This window comes from Entamoeba invadens, assembly GCF_000330505.1.
Source record: "Entamoeba invadens IP1 unplaced genomic scaffold scaff_1105074725643, whole genome shotgun sequence".
Classification (NCBI taxonomy): domain Eukaryota; phylum Evosea; order Mastigamoebida; family Endamoebidae; genus Entamoeba; species Entamoeba invadens.
The window spans coordinates 591,855-613,674 of record NW_004191777.1 but is presented as its reverse complement, the minus strand read 5'-3'; the positions used below and the strand labels follow the sequence as shown (position 1 = coordinate 613,674).

The 21,820-nt window shown below is 35.4% G+C and overlaps 10 protein-coding genes across 10 annotated transcripts; 4 read left to right on the top strand and 6 right to left on the bottom strand.

Moving 5' to 3' along the window:
• Positions 1-1,915, top strand: EIN_084220 (hypothetical protein; the record flags this gene model as incomplete). Its single annotated transcript, XM_004184558.1, has 5 exons — positions 1-94; positions 136-175; positions 221-540; positions 597-922; positions 1,012-1,915. Coding segments are annotated over 5 exons (1,684 nt in total), but the record flags the coding sequence as incomplete, so codon positions are not given.
• A 147-nt stretch (positions 1,916-2,062) lies between these two features.
• EIN_084210 (hypothetical protein) lies at positions 2,063-2,686 on the bottom strand (the record flags this gene model as incomplete). Its single annotated transcript, XM_004184557.1, has 1 exon — positions 2,063-2,686. One exon carries the CDS (start codon positions 2,684-2,686, stop codon positions 2,063-2,065), a length of 624 nt encoding a protein of 207 aa, XP_004184605.1.
• A 297-nt stretch (positions 2,687-2,983) lies between these two features.
• EIN_084200 (hypothetical protein) lies at positions 2,984-4,729 on the top strand (the record flags this gene model as incomplete). The annotated part of the gene is made up of 1 exon (XM_004184556.1): positions 2,984-4,729. The coding sequence occupies one exon, from the start codon at positions 2,984-2,986 to the stop codon at positions 4,727-4,729; it is 1,746 nt and encodes a 581-aa protein (XP_004184604.1).
• Positions 4,730-5,645: 916 nt separating this feature from the next.
• On the top strand, positions 5,646-8,003 carry EIN_084190 (alcohol dehydrogenase, putative; the record flags this gene model as incomplete). The annotated part of the gene is made up of 1 exon (XM_004184555.1): positions 5,646-8,003. One exon carries the CDS (start codon positions 5,646-5,648, stop codon positions 8,001-8,003), a length of 2,358 nt encoding a protein of 785 aa, XP_004184603.1.
• Positions 8,004-8,524: 521 nt separating this feature from the next.
• On the bottom strand, positions 8,525-9,655 carry EIN_084180 (hypothetical protein; the record flags this gene model as incomplete). Its single annotated transcript, XM_004184554.1, has 2 exons — positions 8,525-9,503; positions 9,555-9,655. The coding sequence occupies 2 exons, from the start codon at positions 9,653-9,655 to the stop codon at positions 8,525-8,527; spliced, it is 1,080 nt and encodes a 359-aa protein (XP_004184602.1).
• A 205-nt stretch (positions 9,656-9,860) lies between these two features.
• EIN_084170 (hypothetical protein) lies at positions 9,861-11,486 on the bottom strand (the record flags this gene model as incomplete). Its single annotated transcript, XM_004184553.1, has 1 exon — positions 9,861-11,486. The coding sequence occupies one exon, from the start codon at positions 11,484-11,486 to the stop codon at positions 9,861-9,863; it is 1,626 nt and encodes a 541-aa protein (XP_004184601.1).
• Positions 11,487-12,545: 1,059 nt separating this feature from the next.
• On the bottom strand, positions 12,546-12,992 carry EIN_084160 (ubiquitin-conjugating enzyme E2 D1, putative; the record flags this gene model as incomplete). Its single annotated transcript, XM_004184552.1, has 1 exon — positions 12,546-12,992. The coding sequence occupies one exon, from the start codon at positions 12,990-12,992 to the stop codon at positions 12,546-12,548; it is 447 nt and encodes a 148-aa protein (XP_004184600.1).
• Positions 12,993-13,657: 665 nt separating this feature from the next.
• Positions 13,658-15,550, bottom strand: EIN_084150 (hypothetical protein; the record flags this gene model as incomplete). Its single annotated transcript, XM_004184551.1, has 2 exons — positions 13,658-13,879; positions 13,934-15,550. 2 exons carry the CDS (start codon positions 15,548-15,550, stop codon positions 13,658-13,660), a joined length of 1,839 nt encoding a protein of 612 aa, XP_004184599.1.
• A 1,374-nt stretch (positions 15,551-16,924) lies between these two features.
• On the bottom strand, positions 16,925-17,281 carry EIN_084140 (hypothetical protein; the record flags this gene model as incomplete). The annotated part of the gene is made up of 1 exon (XM_004184550.1): positions 16,925-17,281. The coding sequence occupies one exon, from the start codon at positions 17,279-17,281 to the stop codon at positions 16,925-16,927; it is 357 nt and encodes a 118-aa protein (XP_004184598.1).
• Positions 17,282-18,598: 1,317 nt separating this feature from the next.
• Positions 18,599-21,820, top strand: EIN_084130 (hypothetical protein; the record flags this gene model as incomplete). The annotated part of the gene is made up of 2 exons (XM_004184549.1): positions 18,599-21,645; positions 21,801-21,820. Coding segments are annotated over 2 exons (3,067 nt in total), but the record flags the coding sequence as incomplete, so codon positions are not given.

Genomic DNA, 21,820 nt, shown 5'->3' with positions numbered 1-21,820 from the left:
TCCGGCTTACACCGCGAGAGACGTATCGCGCAATCTCGGGATTGCGCGGAATGAATTCACCGACATGGCAAACAAGTACAAAGCCGAGAATAAGGTTTGCGTCCTAACATATGTGATATACACACTAACAATAAGCTCATAAGAAAACCTCTCACCTTTGAAGTACTCAACCCAAGTTTGTTCCTTTAAAAAGAGTTAAAATCGTATGCCTCACAAACAGAACTCCAACCATGGTGGATCGTAAGAACGTGTTTAACCGACCAAGAAGGCAAAGTTAGATATACTGACAAACCTGTAATGGATTGTAGTCTTGAAGAAATATACCAAAGCAACAGTGTCACTTTAATAATGGTGGATTTGAACGATGCATTTGCACCTGTTATTCATGACAATATCATCATCACACGTACAAAAAGTTTCGAGGAGGTTTATTATAGAATTTTACTTGTCGCAGACGACCGAATTAAAGTTGGTGATGTCATAGGCATGTTGACCAAATCAGACGACCCACTCTTCGAGTTCAAAAGAGATGAGATAATAGTTTGTTTTATTATCATTATACTATTTGTTCATCACAACGATAGGTAACACTGTAGAGAGCAATTTCATACTTGGTTCGACTCAATCGACTTGTCAGAGTAAAGTCGAGCGATTACACTTTTTCTGTACCAGAAAGCAAAACACCAACAAAGAAAAGAGTCTGTTTGATCGTCGACGGAAGTGTTGTTTCAACTCTGATGACTGGTATACCTAAAACAGACGATATCAAGAGAATAGCTGTGCATTTGTTCGAGGTTGGGAGACTTACCACAGACCAAGTGTATGACTTAATATGTCTGATAGACTTGTTGAATGACCAAGAATGCACAAAAAGCTCGATTGAGCAGTACAACAAATTCTTTGAAGTTGCAAAGTCTTTAGTGTTTGTTCTGTTAATACACACCACTTATTCTATTAATAATTTTATAATAATTTAATAGTAAATTACTCTCTATAAATACTCATAATTAGAAACATCGTCAAAACTCTACAACATCTTATCTGTGACGAAGAAGTGTTTGGACTCTGTGACGGCGTTGAAATGGTGAAGATGGAGTGTTTGGGCAAATTGAGTGAAAATGAAATTGAGACGTATCGAATGAAGTACACATCGGCGATACTTGGGTGTAATAGTCGTTTAGTCTCTGTCGAACACCAACCGTATTGCCCACAAATAGTCCCACACACTGTACTCAACAGTTATCTGTTCTCTGTTTTCTTGAGTTTTGTATATAACAGTGGTGTACCGACTATGGTTCTTCCAAGAGGGTGTTTACTCCAAACCCTCCCTAAACCATTTGATGAGTATCCATACATATTAACAACAACTTTTTCACATCGACAAGAGTCTGTGTCGAGAAGTAATGCACTTCTTTATCTGAATGAAGCTCTGAAAACACAGCCTGTTGTTATTCACGCGCTATTAACTAAAAGACCTGTCTTTGAAAGAGTCGTCTTCCCCCTCGAATACTCAACTTCGAATATGAAGAACCACCCCATTATCAAAATGATGGAGAACGAACTTGGATTCAACAAGTTTTGTGGGCGAATTGTGTTAATAAAGAATAACACCACTCCATACGACAAAAACAATATCAAGTTTGAAGAGTGGGACTTGTTTGAAATAGTCTTTGGAATCCCAATGGATGACTTGCAAGAGAACAAACAATGTGTTGCAAGTTTACAAAAGCTGCTCATGGTCAACAAAAAGGACGAGATGTGGAATACATCACTCAGTATCGTACAACTCTTCTTTAGATTCCTCGAGAAGTACGGCTTCGATGCAACAGCTCTAACCAATGCTCATGCGTTATGTCAACCAATGTCGTTATACCCACCACAGCCTGTTTGTTTCATTAAATCCACGGCCGCGTAAATACATTTGCAATACCAAGTTTTGGTTCAATGGATGTGAAGTTATAGATCTTTGCTACTAATTATGGTATAGTTTATTTTATAATTTAAATACTATTGTTATAGTATTTGATGCTAATTCTATACATAGAGAATATTAGATAATCAATTAGAGTGTACTCCACTCATCGCGCAACAATACATTGATGATGACATCCTTTGATTTTACATTCCTGTCTTCGTTTGAGTACGCAAGCGTCGCGATTTCAAAATCATTAAAATTGAGGACTTTTTCTTCCGTGTAATAGTCTTGGTCGAAGCCAAGAAGTATTCTTGGGTCATAATAAGTGAACACATCAGGTTCTCCGTATTGTTGACATAACGCAAGAGACTTTGCAGTACACAAATTGTTCATATGATTTGGATTTCTGAAGAACGACAAATCGCTCGTTATAGAATCTGCAAGTTCGGACAAACACACCGACTTTTTGATTATTAAAAACACTTTACCACCAGTCGACTCAATTTTCGTCGATGACAAAGAACACTTCCCTTTTCGAGAAAGTGTTTGTGCCATTTTAGAAATCATTTGGTCTTGGAGCATATCAAGGAAGTCAGTGGAGTACAAGTCGATGTGTGGGACGTTCATTGTTGCATTGAATGGAATGAACTTTGGATGTTTTGCTTTGATCGAGTCCATCAATTGATTAAAGTTGGCGTTCCGACTTTGGATGAATATTGAATAGTATTTTGCTAATGTTAAGGTGAAGAGTAATATAAACACGACACGCATCTTGCTTTATCGAGTTGTTCAAAATACAAAACTCGAAATTGTTCTTCAGTTTCTATAGTTTTCGAATAATTCTTTTGAATTGAAATTAATTTTTTGTTCACAGTTTTTGATTCCTTTTTTCCCGGACTTAAACTCCATTTCTCCCATATCCATTTTAATTCTAAGCTATTCAAGAACACTACCTAACTGTAAAAACGACTCCAAAAACTCGAAAAAGTAAAAACATTTTTCAATACCAACATAAATTGTGTTTTCTTGGGAACTTGAAAAAAAAACTTCAAAATTGAGTTTCAGTTGATGGCAAACAACACCCAAGATGCAGTCGGCGATGACGCCGCATTTGTCTCCGAAGTGGACGAGAAGAAGAACTGGGAAGAGATGGTGATGAAGGCTCACCCCCATATATTGAAAATGGCGGAAGAGACTCGTGCACTCAGTGGACTTAAAGAGAATTGGCAAAACAAGACTTCGACGGCTTACAAAACCCCATCGTATGGAAGAAACCTTTCCGAAGCAAAAATGATCAATCCCGATATCTTAACGGAGCCTGATGTCGTCTTGTTGATAGCTCAATATTTAAAAGAACAAAAGATGATGGACTCGTACTCCTCATTAATAGAAGAAGTCCTTCAGAAACATCCGGAGTACAAAATTAGAAACACAGACATCGCTGATTACACCATCGACCCGACATTTGCAGGCGCGTTGGACCCACTTGTTCGACTTGGCTTACCCGACTCCGATAACATTTTTGCTAAAATGCCATTTGAAGAAGAGGACTTCCCAACACTGCCAAAGGAAGAATACGACCAGCACATCAAGTATAAAGCTGACAAAGAAGACACAACACCAATTACCGAAGAAAAGATTGTGCAGAACGAAAATTGTGAAGTTGTCTTAGAGAAGGCTGAAGGGAGCGATGTTTCTGTGGAAATACCTGCCGTCATGACGATCAATCAGTTGATCAAATACCTCTACTTGGGGTCCGACATTTATATGAAAAAATTCTTTGAAGTCTTCAGAGAATTTGTCCAACCGAATGACTTGCTTGGGAAGGTACTGCAACTTGCGAAAGACGATGTCGAAAGGTTTAAAGTGATAATGAACTTCTGGCTTGATACGCACCATCAAGACTTCACACAAGCTATGATCACACAATTGGTTGACTCTGAGAGTGGGAATGGCTTCACGGAAGATTACGTGAAAGGGAAAATGGGGAAGCCAGCAATTGGCTTTGAGAAGTTTAATATCATCTTGAAAGACCATAGCACTATGGAACAATATTTCCCTGTTATTACAACGGAAGACCAAGCGCCTGTAGATGCGAAGATACCTAAAAACATTCTCACGAACCAACTCTACTTGAAGGACATAGAACCCAACTTGATTGCGGAAGCAATTTGCTTGATTGATGAGCAAATGTATAAAACGATTTCGATGAGTGAGTTGTGCAGTGGGAGTGGACCGAATATCTCGAATGCTTTAAGAGCATACCACATTGCTATCGAATGGGTCAGACAGTCATTGTTTAATGAAAGAATCTTACCCGACCCCGATGAACCCAAAAAGTACGGGACTCAAAATGTGAAAGAGAAGTTCTTGAAGGTGTGGGAAAAGGTCAACGAGCTTGGAGATTGCCACGCCCTTGCTGTCTTTTGTACAGTATTCAACTCTGCTGAACACAAAAAGAGTTTGTTGGCTCGAGAGAATCGAACGGCTTTGACTAAGATGCTGAATTACTTCGACTCGAAGACTAGTTACTCGTCATACAGAAAAGGTATTGCCGAACACATTAAAGACAATAAAGCATTCGTCCCATTCCTCGGAATCACTTTGCACGATATCATCACCACAAAGTGCGGCTTGGAAACTACAATGCCCGACGGAAAAATCAATTTTTTGAAATTCAACTCGATCTACAACTGCTCAGAGTACTTCTGCTTGTTCAAAAAAATCAAATTCCCGATTACCCCGCTCTACCAGGTCATCTCTCTTGTGCTTAGAGGTATGTCTGAGGTCGAGTATATGGTCAACGCAAATTGATTTTTTTTAGTTTATTTTAATACAGTTTATTATTAATTGATAATACATGTGTCTTGATTCGTGGCGACTTTTAATAACATTTTTAATAACATAATATATTCATTACTATTGAATGAACTATTATGAAACTATAATACACGAACTTGGTTTCTGTGGAAAATGGCAAGTATAATTTGTTTACGAATAATTATTCCGCCCCGAAAAGGCCGAGAAAACCCCGATTTGTCGCGATTTACATCAAACGATTGAAAAGATTAAAATTCTGTGTTTGTTTCACTTTTTCATCTTGTTTTTTTCTTTCAACGATTCTAGCAAAGGACTTTTTTTTTGTGAAAGTTGAAGTGTTCTTATTTCCAAACTTTGTTATACTTATTAGTAAATGAAACTATTAATAAACTATAAAAGTAGCATTTTAAAACCTTCCCAAAAATGCCTTCCAACCCAAAACCCTTTTTCGATCCGTCGTACGCTGTCCGCCATTTTTTACAATTTTTGTTCAACGAAAGCAAGTGACTAGATTATACAAAACCCTCTCATTTCGCTTTTTTTCAAAGAAACGTTCATGGGATATTCGAAAGTTCTTCTTGTTTTCCTCCCACTTTTGAACACAGAAAAAAGACCACGTGGCGTTCTATTTATATTCATTTTTCGAATTGGAAGGTCATCAATTCATGTCAACAATCACAGTAGACGAACACATCAACACACTTGTGTCTAACGGACAAGTCGCTCTCAAAGAGTACTTGCAACCGGAATTCACACAAGAAAAGATCGATTACATCGTCAAGAAGGCGTCAGTCGCTGCACTTGACAAGCACTGCTACTTGGCACAATTGGCTGTTGAGAGACAGGAAGAGGTGTGATGGAAGACAAAGCAACTAAAAACATCTTCGCTTGCGAACATGTCACACACGAGATGAGACACGCCAAGACCGTCGGCATTGTCCACGAGGATCCACTTTATGGTATTACTGAAGTCGCTGAACCAGTCGGTGTTATCTGTGGCGTCACTCCAGTCACCAACCCAACATCAACTGCCATCTTCAAGTCCCTCATTTCTATTAAGACTAGAAACCCAATCATTTTCTCATTCCATCCATCTGCTTTGAAATGCTCTATTGCAGCTGCTACTATTGTCAGAGATGCTGCTATTGAAGCTGGTGCACCAAATAACTGCATTCAGTGGATCGAGTTTGGTGGTATTGAAGCGTCCAACAAATTGATGAACCACAATGGTATTGCTACTATTCTTGCCACTGGTGGAGGAGCCATGGTCAAGGCCGCTTATTCATCTGGAAAGCCAGCTCTCGGAGTCGGACCCGGAAATGTCCCATCATACATTGAGAAGTCATGCAATTTGTTACAAGCCATCAACGATGTTGTACTCTCGAAATCATTTGATAATGGTATGATTTGCGCTTCTGAACAAGCCGTTATTATTGACAAGGAAATTTATGACTCTGCTGTTACTGAGTTCAAGAGACTCCACGCTTACTTTGTGAACGATGAAGAAAAGGCCAAGCTCGAGAAGTTAATGTTTGGCGTTAATTCATTCTCTGCTGACTCTGCTAATGCCAGACTCAACCCAAAATGCCCAGGTATGTCACCACAGTGGTTCGCTGAGAGCGCCGGATTCACAGTCCCAGAAGATACTTCTATCATCTGTGCCATTTGCAAGGAAGTTGGTGTGAACGAGCCACTCACAAAGGAAAAGTTGTCACCCGTTCTTGCTGTTTTGAAGGCAGAAAACACTGCTGATGGACTTGACAAAGCTGAAGCCATGCTTGAGTTTGGTGGTCTTGGACACTCTGCTGCAATTCACTCAATAGATACTCAAGTCGTTCAACAATATGCTTTGAGAATGAAGGCGTGCAGAATTCTCCACAACGTCCCATCATCACAAGGTGGAATTGGAGGAATTTATAACTACATTGACCCATCTTTCACACTTGGATGTGGTTCATACGGAGGAAACTCAGTCAGTGCAAACGTCACATATCACAACTTGTTGAACATTAAGAGACTTGCTGAGAGAAGAAACAACCTCCAGTGGTTCAGATGCCCACCAAAGATCTTCTTCGAGCCACACGCGATCAGATACTTGAAAGAACTTAAGGAGTGCTCAAAGATCTTTGTCGTCTCAGACAGAATGATGTACAAACTTGGATATGTTGACAGAGTCATGGACGTCTTGAAGAGAAGACAGAATGACGTTGAAATTGAAATCTTCATTGATGTCGAACCAGATCCCTCAATTCAAACAGTCAGAAAGGGACTTGCTGTGATGAACACATTCAGTCCAGATAACATCATTGCCATTGGTGGTGGAAGTGCAATGGATGCGGCCAAGATCATGTGGCTGTTGTACGAACACCCAGAAGCCGATTTCTTCAGCATGAAACAGAAATTCTTGGACTTGAGGAAGAGAGCGTTCAAATTCCCAACAATGGGCAAGAAGGCAAGACTTATTTGCATCCCAACTACATCAGGAACTGGTTCTGAAGTCACTCCATTTGCTGTCATCTCAGACACTGACACTGGTAAGAAGTATCCACTTGCCGATTACTCATTGACTCCATCAGTCGCTATCATCGACCCAATGTTCACAGTCTCGTTGCCAAAGAGAGCTATTGCCGATACGGGACTTGATGTCTTGGTCCATGCTGTTGAAGCATATGTCTCAGTTATGGCCAATGAATACACAGACGGTCTTGCCAAAGAAGCAGTCAAATTGGTCTTCGACAACTTGGTCAAGTCATACAATGGTGATTTAATCGCTAGAGAGAAGATGCACAACGCAGCTACCATTGCTGGTATGGCATTTGCTTCCGCATTCCTTGGTATTGCCCACTCTATGGCCCACAAAGTTGGAGCTGCCTTCCATATTCCACACGGCAGATGTGTTGCAGTCTTATTACCACACGTCATCAGATACAACGGTATCATCCCAAGAAAGTTGTCTATGTGGCCAAAGTACAACACTTATGTCGCTGACGAGAGATACAACAACCTTGCTCATTTGGTTGGAATCACTACTGAAAGCAACGCAAGCGGTGTTGAGTTGTTTGCCAAGGCTTGTGAGAAGTTGATGCTCGAAACTGAGACAATCACTGGTTTCAAGCAGGCTGGTATTAAAGAAGAGGACTGGATGTCACACGTTAAAGAGATGGCGCTCCTTGCTTTCGAGGATCAGTGCTCGCCATGCAATCCAAAGGTCCCAATGGTTGTTGATATGGAGAAGATTCTCAAGGAGGCTTACTATCCAATCGCCTAAATTGATTAATTTTTATTATTTATGTAACTATATTATTACATTTTTAGTTCAAAAATCCTTTAACTTCATATGACTTGCAAAATTCGAGTTTGTTCTTATTAATAATAAGACTGAGTGATAGTTGAAAAATACTTTATTGATATATCAAACTAAATAATTGAAAGGTCTGAACTTATTAAAAAAATAAATATTACAGTACGGAAAATGAATTTTAACCCAGGAAATGTACTTTAGCCCAAAGAAATTCCTATATTTTTCTTTAAAAACACGGGTTTTTACTAAAAAAACAAATATTTAAGAAAATTGACTTTTATATATGTATAGTTTATTATTTTAATATAACAATAGAAAATAATTAGTTTTTCTTTGGGCTAAGGTTTAATGGACCAACTGTAGGTGTAAAAAATAAGGATTTGGTCAATCGGTCAGACGTAGAAATTGTTTCAATTTTAATGTTTTTTGAGGTATTCGTTATGAAAAACTTTTTAATAAAACTAAACAACAAAATCAGTAAAAAAAAATCAATCAAAAGTGGCATCAAAGATAGACTCTTTAAACTCAATTCCAACTTTGGCGCAGTCCTCCTTCGAGGGTTCGTTGACTCCCTGTTTATTATCAGTGATCAAAAATGGATTGACCGCCGTACTGATAAGTGTTGTAACAGGCGACACCTTTGGGTCGATGTTTTCCATGTTAAACTCTGGTGGTGCTTTAATTTGTTCGTACGAGTCGTTAGGGAATGATTGAGCCAACAACGCGACTTTAGGGTGTGGGTGTTTCATCAAGAGCATGTGTTCCCACAAGAACGACTGTTCGACCTTTGTTTCTCTCAAATCAATTTTGAGTGGGGAGCTCTCTGTGAATTCTTCGGTCTCAAATGGGTCGTTGTCGGGCAATTTATACAATTCGACTGTCGGGCGATTTAACAAAAACCTGATCTTTGGCAGAGCAAAGAACATTTTCAGAGCAAAGGTGAGTAAGAAGATGATAGCACCTGTTGGTGCTTCTAAAGTCAGTCGCATTACTTTTTTTACAAATGCTGCAGATGCGTATGAAGGTATATACGAGCTGACTAAATACTTTGTAAGTCGATCGAAGAATTTTGGGATCATTGAGTTTGTCAGTAATTTCGGAGTCAAAGCGCAGTATAACAGTTCCAAGAAATTTGGTACATTCAACTCGTGATTGACCACCAAATAGTGGAAACATAGAAGCGCGTAGATTTGCGAATTTTTACCAATCTTTTGCGCGTTGATCAACAAATAGTCGTAGAAGAGAAGGGGATCACATTTGAGTGCTTTCACTTCAATCGGAGAAGATACCGACAACACCGCTTCAAGTTCTTTCAACACTTTCAATTCGTCCGTCGCGCTCTTTTCTATTGAAATCAACGCGTGCAACGTTTTCAACATCCTTGCTGTCGGCGGGAGGAGTTCGAGTGTTTTTATCACGTTTGCGACTCGGAGGGTCTTCTTTTCAACTAACGCCTTCACAGTTTTCCTGTTTTGTCAAAACCCTAATTTACAACTTTTCGTTTTTGAAAAAACAAACGGAAGCTGTTTCAGTAAAGTGCTGTTTGCTCGCAAGAAAGCTTTCTTGTTCTTCTCTGTTATTGGAAAGACTTCTTTGGCCAACACACTCTCCAAATCCATTACTTCTACTTTACACAGTTTCCTCTTGATCGAATTTATTGGTATCATTTTTACTATAAAATTAACTATATATCATTGGAACTATATTTTATGGTAATTTAATTATAATTAAATGGTTCCACAATTAAATAGTATTTTAATAATATTTCAATCAAAAGCGACTTGTATGGGTGACTCCCACAAGACGCCATTTCAATCCACTTTCTTATTGTACATATTCGTCCATGAGATGAACCATTCCATCACAAACAGAATCATAAATCCATTCTTTTGTGACTTCTCCCTCTTCAGTGCCGACAACAAAGAGTGCACTTCGATCAAGAACTCCACCACTCATTTTAATGATCTTTTCAACAAACTTCGAGTTCTCAAAGGTTTTTACCCACATGGTATACCCTTTAAAGATATCTAACACTACACCTTCCCCATTTCCCCTCTCTCCTATCATCTGTTTGTAAAGGTCTTCTTTCACAATTTTCCCCTTTTCAATACACTTGTCTATCCACAAAGAATTGAGTACCCAACACCCTGTACACATCGCTAAGATCACCTTCTTTGTCCGCACATATCCTTTCACTATCAAATGTGTTGTACTCCCACGCACATTATTCACTATTTGAATAAATCTCAACCCCCAAAGCCGCTTTTGGTACGCTTTGATCTCTTCGTCGTCGAACCCAGAAAAGCAGATCTTGACTTTTTTCTCAACCCCTTCATCGTCTTCAAAACTGTGATACTCTTCAAACACTTTGGGTTCAAGATACTCTGACCCGATCAATTCCTCTTCCTCCATCCCAAACTCCAACTTTTGTTGACTCATTCTGCCGCACACCATTTGTGCTAGATCCTCTAATCTCCGGTTCATCTCTTCTTCAATTTGTTTCTCATCTTCACCGTCATATGGCACAATATTTTGATTCAAATCCTCGCTGTCACTCTCTGATGATATCGTCGCACTCACTGATGTTTGTTTGTTTTTATCAGTATAACCACGTTCTATTTTGTCGTTCTTCTTCTCGTCATCACTGAAATCAAAGTTCTGTTGTGAGCTGTCCTTGTTCATTGTTGTCGAATCTTTTGGGTCAATTGTTTGTCTCATCACACTCTTAATGACATTCTCTTTGATTTTACTGGGCGAAGTGCTTCGTGTGAGCATTTTCGTTGTCAAGTCCAATGCAGTTTCTTTCCTTCTTGGTTTTGGTTTTAAGACTTCAAAAACATTTGGAGTTTTGATGTTCTTCGAGTCCTCTTTCTTTCTTTTGGGAACACTTTTTTTCTTTACACCTTTTTTAGTTGTTTTAACACGTTTTTTTGATTTGACTGATTTCTTCGCTTGTTCTTTTTTCTTTTGTTTTATGTCGTTTTTGCTTGTTATTGTAAAAGGTGGTGTGATACCCGTCTCATCACTTTTACTTGACGTTTCTGAGGAACTTTGAGTTGAACGTGACGACTCTTCGTTTGAAGACCTCTCACTTTCACTGTTTTTGTCACTTGAAGTGGTCTCTTTGTTTTGATCGCTAATCTCTTCACTTGAATCTTCTTCTTTTTTGGTTTGAACTTTTCTGCATTGAATTGGAGTCTTCTTTGGGTTCTTCTTAATCATTAATTCATTATTGGAATTACTCCTAACCTTTATGGGGTTGACCTTTTTGACTTGCCGTTTTGCTTTTTTGAACGATGGTTTATAGTCTGTCGTGGTGTTCTCCAATGGGTCTGTACTTGGTGGATTTGAAATTACTTCATAAACGTCTGAGCACTGAGAACTGTGGGTTGTGTCATCTATACCTAGCTTCTTTTCATAGCGTTCTGTGCGTTTCAAAGTGTTTATCATGTCTTCTAGTTGATCAACAAGACTATCATCATTCTTCATTACTAATGTCAAAAGTGTATTTTAAGTTATCATTTCTTATGAATATAGTTCTCATTTTATTCTATTTTTATCTGCATGTATTATCGAAGACTATATATTATAATTGTATTTACTAGTCATATTAATTTTAATTTTGGCAATTTGATAAAAAATATCATTCTTATTTATTTTCAATATCGATCCAAAAAATGTATTAAGTCACTAATAATTTGTCAAGCTAATCTTTTTGAGCTTTTTTAAATGAATTATTTTTGTTTTATTTGTAAATCTAAACTTTACCATTATTTATAATTAAAAAGATATTTTTTTAAAATAAATTTTATAGAATTTTTTAATTATATAATTTAGTAAATAATTAATTATATTTTTTGTTTTTATATATATTTATATATATATAATAACAATAATAAATTAGTTAAAATAGTAAAATATCATTGAATATAATATTTTATCCAATTATCTAGAAAGGAATAAAACAACACATTTTTGTAATTAATTTTTATCAAACTTTTTAATTATTATACAGGACATGTTAAACCATCACTCAGTGACGGGAAATTTTTTATTGAGAAGATGTTTTTTTTGAACAACAATTTGTTTGTTCATTTAAATGTTAGTAATTTGTTTAGTTAATAAAACTAAACATATACTATTATTATGTATATACCATTTAATAACTACTCTTTACATATCAACTAAACTTTAATAAAACGTAAGTTAGTGCAATTGTTAACTATCGTTTCTTAAACAGTATCACAATTTACCATTATATTTAGTTATATTAACCATTGATATAGTACAGGCTTAATAGTATAAAACCAAAAAGAATAGTGACTGTAAATAAATAAATATACATTTTGCTATATATTTATTTATATATAAGATAATTTGAAACTATAATTAATAGTATCAAAAAAAATCATAATAACCAACAAATAAACACTTATAAATGAAAATAACCAACACCCCGTCCAAACAGTCGAGTTAAAATAAAAACAATAACAACATGGAACAACAGAGTTACGGTCTTGCATACATTCGAGTCCACTCTCTTGCGTTATCTTCGAATTTTCGTTTGTCTTGTCTGAGTACATTTGCGACGTCTGGGTCGAGTGGATCCGATGGGTTTGGGTCTGTGAGTAACGACGAGATCGACAACAACACTCTCGACAGAGTAAGTGCGGGACTCCACTGATCTTTTAAGATGTCGAGGCAAATATTGCCGTTTTTATTAATATTTGGGTGATAAACTTTTGTAGTGAACGTGACGCGGGGCGCTTTGAACGGGTAATCGACTGGGAAATGGACGTCCAAAAAGAAAAGACCCCCTTGATAAGGCGAGTCGTCTGGTCCTGTTATAGTTGCTACCCAATGGAAAAGGTCATCACCGACTGGCCCTGCACTACAGTTGCATGGGGGATCCTGTTGGATCTCTCGCAACTCTTTTTGAATTCGCTTCATCGCCATAGCTGTTGACTATCTACACTTTTACAGTTTTCTTGTTTTTCCGCTTAGCGAGTGTAGACACGAGTCGATGATTTGGCTTAACCCTAATACTTTTATTTTTATATACGCAAGACTAATAGGCTCCTTGAAACTCATCAATCGGGATCTCTTTGAAGTTTGACTTTGAAAATCACTCATCACTCAATTCTCATCTTCACCAACTTAATTTATTAAAGATTATTATTTTTAAAAGTACTACATTATATTGTATATTAACTAATTGATATAAATTCAAAAGTCTGATAAATAAACTTAGTTTTTAATAAAAACAAATGAATTGAAAAAACTTTTTTGTAAAAATAAATTTGTTTTTCTTCAAAAAAGTGTCTTTGTGATTACAGTTGGTCCATTGAACCTTAGCCCAGGAAATTAACCTTAGCCCAAAGAAAAACTAATTATTTTCTATTGTTATATTAAAATAATAAGCTATACCGATATAAAAGTCAATTTTTTGAAATATTTGTTTTTTTTTAGTAAAAACCCGTGTTTTTAAAGAAAAATATAGGAATTTCTTTGGGCTAAGGTTCGTTTTCCCTACTGTAATACAAAAAAATACTTATAAATTAAAAAAAAACTATAAATATACCATTTCCATTCCACTTGGAAAACGGAAGAAATGAACTATTTTATTGACATTCCGTTTGCTTAGCCAAAGGCGTCGGCGGGAGTTTTTTTGAAGGTGCAACATGTAAGGCCTGTCCCGATGAATGTTCGGGGAGTGATTTTGTCATGCACAACCCACTCAACCCACCATGATTAATAATAGTTTTTCGCGAGTCCAGTGGGTTTAAAACAGCCTTAAAAGTTCCTATTTTCGAAGTTCTTGATTCGACAAACACCGATCCAGTCTTTGCGTCATTCTTGTATTCCTCAATTATTGCAAAATGTTTTTAATAACAAACTGTCCCACTGAAAAACAAGGACGTCTCTCGCATATCTTCAACAACTGTATTGTTATGCTCTGGTTCGACATCTTCATGTATTCCAGTGTAAAACGCAAGTGTTTTCATGATCCTTCGCATCGAAGTTTCCTCTGCACTGTCTTCCATTTTCTTCATTTGAGCCGTCGCATCTGCTTGTTTCCACCTCTCGTCGTTGTCGTACTGATTTGCAATTTCGTCGATATCTTCCATTTCACAATCATCACACCGACGATCAAAACTGTGTTTCCCAATTATAAAGGAGTCGCACGACTTACATCGCAAACACTCCGTATGAAACACCAAATTCTTTCCATATGTCACTACAGCATGCTCCATCTCTATTTTCTTCCGACACGCCGCACACGTTTTCCACTCTCTGGCAATATCCCTCAATTTCACAAACGCCGGTTTTTCCTTCGACTTAAAAAGTGGGCAGTCGACAAATATTTTTCGCCTGAAATCCGGCGTCTTCAAGAAGTAATTTTTGCGATGGTCGATGAAGCGCTCAAACATCTGACTCTGTCCAAAAGCAGTCAAGAAGATCTGCATGTGGACGGGACTCCCCTTAATGAACTTCTCTTGATTGAAATTGCACACCCCGTTGTCCTTCTCGTAATACGCAAAATACGTTCCAAAGAGATCCAAAAAAAGTTGACTAAAGCAGTTGCATATCAAGTCATCTGCATTCTCCATGTCATGTTCCACTATATTCTGGAGCTGATTTATCAGCCTCCCAGTCTCTTTAAAAGCAAAGAGATTGAGGCCCTTTCTTTTCTTTGTAAATTTGCCGTTGTCTAAGTCAATGACATTAATATCAAGACTGTCGCCATACAAACTTTTAATGGCTTTTAATCCACCAGGTGTCACACCAAATAACATCGGCGTGGGACACCCAGCAAATCCAGCAAAAGACTCGTCGACTGGGAGGATGGGAATTAGGACGCCATGCCACTCAAATGGACTTAATACACGAAAAAGAGCTTGGATGACAGGCATCGCCTCACCTACACCATTCACATAAAACATAGTTGTTTCTTCAAGTAAAATTCTCCCAACTAACTCCACAAAAGTCGATACCCCAAATCGGAAAAGGGTGGGCAACACGGGGATGTCTGTTTGATGAAAAAGAACAGTACCATCACTCAATGTCAAATTCTCTTTAGAACTTGGAAATGGGTAGTCTATCAACGCATTCACCATTTCTTTGAACGCCTTGATGCCTCCATTCGCATATACATTCTGAAGTTTTGGAAGAAATCGTAGATAAAGTGTGGAGTACCTTCCAGTCACTAATATTATGATGTGTGGGATTTCCTCTTCAACCCAGCGTTGTACAAAGTAGTAGTACCTCTTCCCATTTTCAGTTGTTGAAACAAAAGAGTAAATTGATGGTGGCGTGTTAAGTATTTGACTTTTTGATGTGACTTTAGGCTTATCTGGGTATATGAAGTACATCAGATTTGCTATAGAAGTCTCGTCTTTTGGTCGTAAAGTGTAGTCCGTGTTGATTTGGAGAGGGTCGGATTCAGTAGATGTTATTCGAATGAAATACGTTTGTAACAAAAATTCAGGAGGAAAAGTGGGGGAGAGCGCCATCGATTCTTTTGTGTCGGTTGTGGACATACTTGTCGGTTTTTAATATTTGCAAAAATCGATGTATTTTGAAGTTCTGGCCTTACACTATTGGTCTTTTTTTTTGCCTCTTTTGTTCATTTTTTTTATAATTCTTTTATCATTATTTTATTATATAAAATGTTTTCATTTCATTTCGCTTATTATTTAAAATTTAATGATTGTATTAGTAAATACGACATGTAAAATAACAAACTCTATATTATTATAAAAATAACTATAATTTAATAATTTTGTTTAAATGATTTTCAAAATGGTTTTTTGCATTGTGATTGGACTGTTTTTCAACTCAACATTTATCAATTCATTTTAAAAACTATTTGTTAAATTAATTAAAAATGAACAAATTTACAGGAAAAAAAGAAGTTAAACAAAATGAATAATAAATGAAGTAATTACCATTATCTTATCGAGTTAAAAACATCAACCTGTCATTATAAGAATTATTTATAAAATATAGTTTATTATTCCATTCAACATATTTATCACATATAATACAAGTTCGATCTTATTGATTGTTTATGATGATCCCTAATAAATTCAACAAGACAACAGTTTTGTCTTGTTGAATCCCCAACTTTTTTTAAAATTATAATTATCTTGCTCTATCACGTTATAGTTATTCTACAATACTAAAAATTTAGTAATATAATATAGTAAAAGTAAACAATTTAAATGTTATTACAACTATATCTCATAACCCATTGTACAAATTGAAAAAATTACCAACAAATTCTATTTTGTAATCTAATTTGGGGACAACACAAAAAAAGAAATATTTTAATCTATGATTTACTATTTATATTTTTTTTCGTCATTATAGTAGAAATAACAACAGACTATTTTGTCAATATGTATTTCCATCATTCATTTTATTCAAAAGAATAAAATGTACAATTAAAAAAATGATAATTATTTAAAAAACAAAATATGATGTTATTATAAATAATTATGTGTCATAAACAATGATAAAGTTCCTTATTTTTGTTTTGGATTAAACATGTTTTTCACAATTTAAGTAAATAACGTGTTTAATCCAACAAAAAAAACAATTTCATTCATTTTTGATTTTGAGGAATTGAACAATGAACTTCTTTTTATAAGTGTTTGTATATTGTCGAGTTGTTAAAGAATATTTTTCCTATTATATTATTAGTATGCACCAACGTTAGAAAAATATTTATTTTTGTCTTTTTAAGACAACTCTGATCAAAGAGAATACAACTTTATTATTATAATATTAAATTTTAATAATAATAATTCGTAAAAGACCGAAAGAAGACACAAAATAATTCATTGTATTTTAACATAGTCACTCCCTTTTCTTCACTTTTTGTACTAAATCGGTTTTTCCCGCTCTGCTATACATTCTTTACGTTCTATTGAAGCTTTAATATTCTTTTGAAGTCGTGTTAAATGTTTCTTTTTATTCAATATGCTTAACTCCAACTCTTTCATTTTCTTTGCATAAGAGTTTGCTTCAAGAGTTGACGTGGCCATTTGTAGTTTGGTGTCGAGAATCTCTCTTTCGAGTATTAAACTTTCTATTTGGCGCTCAAGTTCAACTTGTTTGTATCTACGACTCCGTTCTCCGACTTTCATAGGGCAGTGTTTCATTAAAAACATGCTCTCCGAGTCTATTTGTGTGTAACTTAGTGGGTTGACTGGGCGGAATGCAGAAACGTGCTTCATCATTATAATGTTGCATTTCAGTTCAAGCTTAAAGATATCGTATTTTTATTACATCTGTATTTTTCAATATTTACTTTACTGTGTAAATTACATTTTTTATTTCAATTTGCTTAAATGTGTTTAATTTAATAATCTATTTTATTAAGATAAAACGTACAGAGTCTGTGAACTCTTGAATCCATAGAATTCGGCAAATTTATAAAAAACGAAAACATGAACAAATAAACTGTATTTTCTATTTCTGGTTTTAAATACACTTTTGCTGTGATACAACCTATATTGAGTTGGATGATTATTAAAAGAACGGGATTTTAAAGAAAAGTTGAACAAATGATATTTCATTTGTCAATGTTTTGACCTTTTTCGTTGTTATTATTATGATTGTCAAGGACAGCTGCGTCTTTTTCTAAAAAAAATTGTCGTTTGAAAACAAAATCGTTAAAGTATAGAAATCAATTCACATTTTTTGTGGTTTACAACTTCCAATTGATGGTGTTAATCAAAAGAGAGTTATTGTCGTGTGGATTATTAAATATCTTTTGCCGAAATTGTATTGTTTTAATTAAAGAAGTTACATTTTTTTCAATTTGAAAAGTCTTTTTTAATTGATAATTTTTTCCATTGGTAATTTACTATTTGTTATACAACGTCGAATATTGATTCAATTTGTAATCATAATATTCATAATAATGATTAAATGGGTCTAGGAACTGAATACAAATAATTAGACATTTTAAGCGTTGTTAATCGAGAAGTTGACTTTATTTTGTATGTTTGAGTAAACAAGTTTTTCATTCCACGTTATTTAAAAAAGCTTTTAAAACCTCAAACTTTGTTGAACCAAAAATTGAAGTCAAAAGCATGATAACAGTGAAGATGACATAAAATATGCGTCATATTCTTTATACTGTACCAATCACCGAGATAAAATAGTCGGAATTTACCAAAGTAATGATACACGAAGTTTATTGGTTAAAGTTTATAATATTGTTTTACATTATAATATAAACAATATTATATTATATTATATTATTCACTGTATATGAAAAAAAACTGAACAAATTTGTTTTGTAATTTTTCGAAAACAATACAATAACATTTAATTTAAATAAATGTTATTTTAAATAAAAAAAGCAGTATTATTTATTTATAATATTATAAGAACAACACTAATACATTTTTAGAATTTATTAAATATAATTAAGTAACTAATATAATATAGTTATTCAAATTTTGAGTTAAAGATTTTTTTTGCCTCAAAGTGGGAAATGAAGCATATTTTTTCCATATAAAAGAGAATGAATAATAATAATATAGTAGATGTCACTCCCTTGTTGTGAATATTGTCATGAGACGGATGGCCTAGTCACGTGTGAGTGCGGCAGACACTTCTGCAATGGAAAAGTGAGTAACATGAGCGACTGTCAAATTCTAACACATTTGAAAATGAAACAACACTTTTCAGTTTCTGTTGGTGGTAAGAAGCTCATATGTAAGAAATGCAACGAAGAAACAAACGTATTCAACTTGCGATATCGAACCGGTGAGAACGCATTTATATGTCAACACTGCTTAGAACAAGAAAATGAAGTCACACAAACCATTTACTCAAATTGTGTTGTTCAAGAAGGTTCATTCACAACAAACAACTTAGATGTTGGCGACTCATTCAGAATTATTTCAAAAGACTGTATCAATGTAATCGAAAACCAAATCGATACATCTGACGATGAAGTTCTGATTAAAGATCAGTATAATGATATATCTGAATACTGTGAAATATATCAAAAAGTTTCTGGCTTTGAATATGACAAACCTAATGAACTTGAAGAGTGTATGTATTACACTAAAGAAGGCATCGTTACTTTTGAGGTAATGCAAAATTTATTGAATATCCATTTAATCCAGAAAAAGGCGATTGGTGGGTTAGTTAATGGAGACACTTGTATCTTAACATGTGGTGGTAATAAAGGTTTATTAAATGAATACAACTTATATAACATCCAACGCTCCTCGTTATACAAAGAGACTAAAGGAGCATTTATGTGCAATGTTATTAACATTTCTTCAAAAACAATTGTACTCCGTTTTAAAAACATTATTTTTCCAAAACAAGATGATGAAATACAAATACAAGAAGAAGAACAAACTAATATAATAAGTGAACAAACAATACAAACCGTGAAAGACATCATTCAAAGAACAAAACTTGTTCGTGGGTTCTTTTTACTCAACTCAAAAGGAAGCCCATTCACAAGGTCTTTGAAATGCTTTGAGGAAAGAGAAGAAGACGAATATTACGCTACAATCTTAGGGAAAGACGTCCAAACTTCGAGATATAAAACTAATGATGAGTATTCCCCAAGTGGTGAAATTAACGAAAAAAAATTGTCGTGTTTTAATGCCAAATTCAATTTGATTAATGTTAACCCACCCGAACTCGTGAACCCATGCCCCCTGAATGAATCACAAAAATTGGCTGTTGTAAACGCACTGAATAACAGTGTATCCCTTATCATTGGTCCACCCGGAACCGGCAAAACATCAGTCGCAGTCTCGATTGTGCAACACTTAAAATTGTATAAACGCATTTTCACAAGTTATTTAGATAGCCCAATTCTTGTCACGGGGTCCAGTAACAACGCAGTTGATGTGTTATGTCTTAAATTGATAGACGCTGGACTTTCTGTTGTTCGTGTAATCAGTGATGAGAAAATGACTGAAATTCCAGACAAGTTACGAGAGTCTTCATTACTTAAAAGGGCGTTGGACTATTCCATAAAGTCTGGAGTGACTGGTTATATTATTGAGAAACGCAGACGCATCACTGCACAAGAAATATTATCTGAACAAGTATGTGATGAAGATATAGTTGAAGCTAAAAAACGTGGAGGATACGTTACAAATGAAGAAGAAGTTGAATGTCAAAGTATAATGCTAAAGAAATATAATTCATATTTGACAACAAGTGAATTAAAAACGTATGAAAACACACAACGACAATATTTAAATTACAGAGAAAAACAAAAGAACTTGCGTTATCCGCTTTCGTTTGAGGATTATGTAAAAAAGTACAACGATCGGGCATACACTTTGTTAAAGAGGATTTCGACACCAATTAGTAAAGAGGACATTGACAAAATCAATCAATACATCAACCAGAATATGGAAAACATTTTTAAAGAAGTTGATTGCGTGTGTTCTACATTGACATTATGTACACGAAAGATAATTTTAAACCAACATTTTGTGGCTTCTATTATTGACGAAGCAGCTCAGTCACTCGAGCCAGAGACTCTTGCTGGCGTAATGAACGTAAGAAAAGCTATATTGATTGGTGATATTCAACAACTGGAGCCTTGTGTCACTTCACCGAAGGCAAAGGCACTTGGGTTTGATAAGACGATGTTTGAAAGACTTCTGGCTTCCGAGTCGGTTCCAAGGACTTTACTCAATACACAGTATAGAATGCACCCATTCTTATCAACGTTTTCAAACAAAGTGTTTTATTCGTCAAGGCTTATTGACGGAGTCACCGCGATGGACAGAAGTGACCCAAATGTCGTACCTTTTATTTTCAAAAACGTTAAAACCCCATTGATGTTCATTAACTGCGATGGGAGTGAATACATTGGGAATTCAGGGTCAAGCTTTGGGAATGTCAGTGAGTCGAAAATAGTCAACAAATTAGTGCAAGGCCTTAAGGAAAAGAATGTTGCCGACGATAGAATTGGTATAATTTCTCCATATACAACACAAAGAGATTTGTTGTCTACAATTTCTTCGACAATTAAAGTTGCCAGTGTAGATGGGTTCCAAGGAAACGAGAAGGATTACATCATTTTTTCCACTGTTCGATCGAACAAAGAAATTGGAATAGGGTTTGTGTCCGATTATAGAAGACTCAATGTCAGTTTGACTCGAGCTCGGCTTGGGATGTACATAGTCGGAAACGTTGAGACTTTGGCGCATAATAGGGTGTGGGGGATGTTGTTTAATTATCTCAATAAGAATAACTGTATCTTTAAAAATGAAAACAACACACTAGTACAATATACACCAAGCTGTGTAAGTAAAGAAACGATATACAATTCCCCGTTTCAAATAACGTACCGAGTCGACAACGGTGACGAAGATGATTTCAATGGAAATGATGAAATAACACCTCTTTTATTAAAACCGGAAGAAGGAAAATTTTCCACAAAAAAACAATTTATTTATTCTCATAAGGAACGAATGAAAGAGAAGAAACAAGAAGACAAACGCGTTAATCTTAAAGCAAAAATAACTGTCGAAATACCACAAATTCCACATAAAGCACAAATACCAAAAATTGATTTTGTTCCACAAGAAGTAGTTAAACCAAAGTTTAAAGTAAAGAGTCAATTACCACCAAAAGATGTCAAATGCGACGATATAGATTTGGACGAGCTTGCCTCTATGGTCAAAAACACAACAGAGACGCCCTTTGCAAGAAAAAGTTGTGAAAGAAATTCTTTATTGTGAAAGACTTTGAGGATAGAATTATATTATTTAAATTAT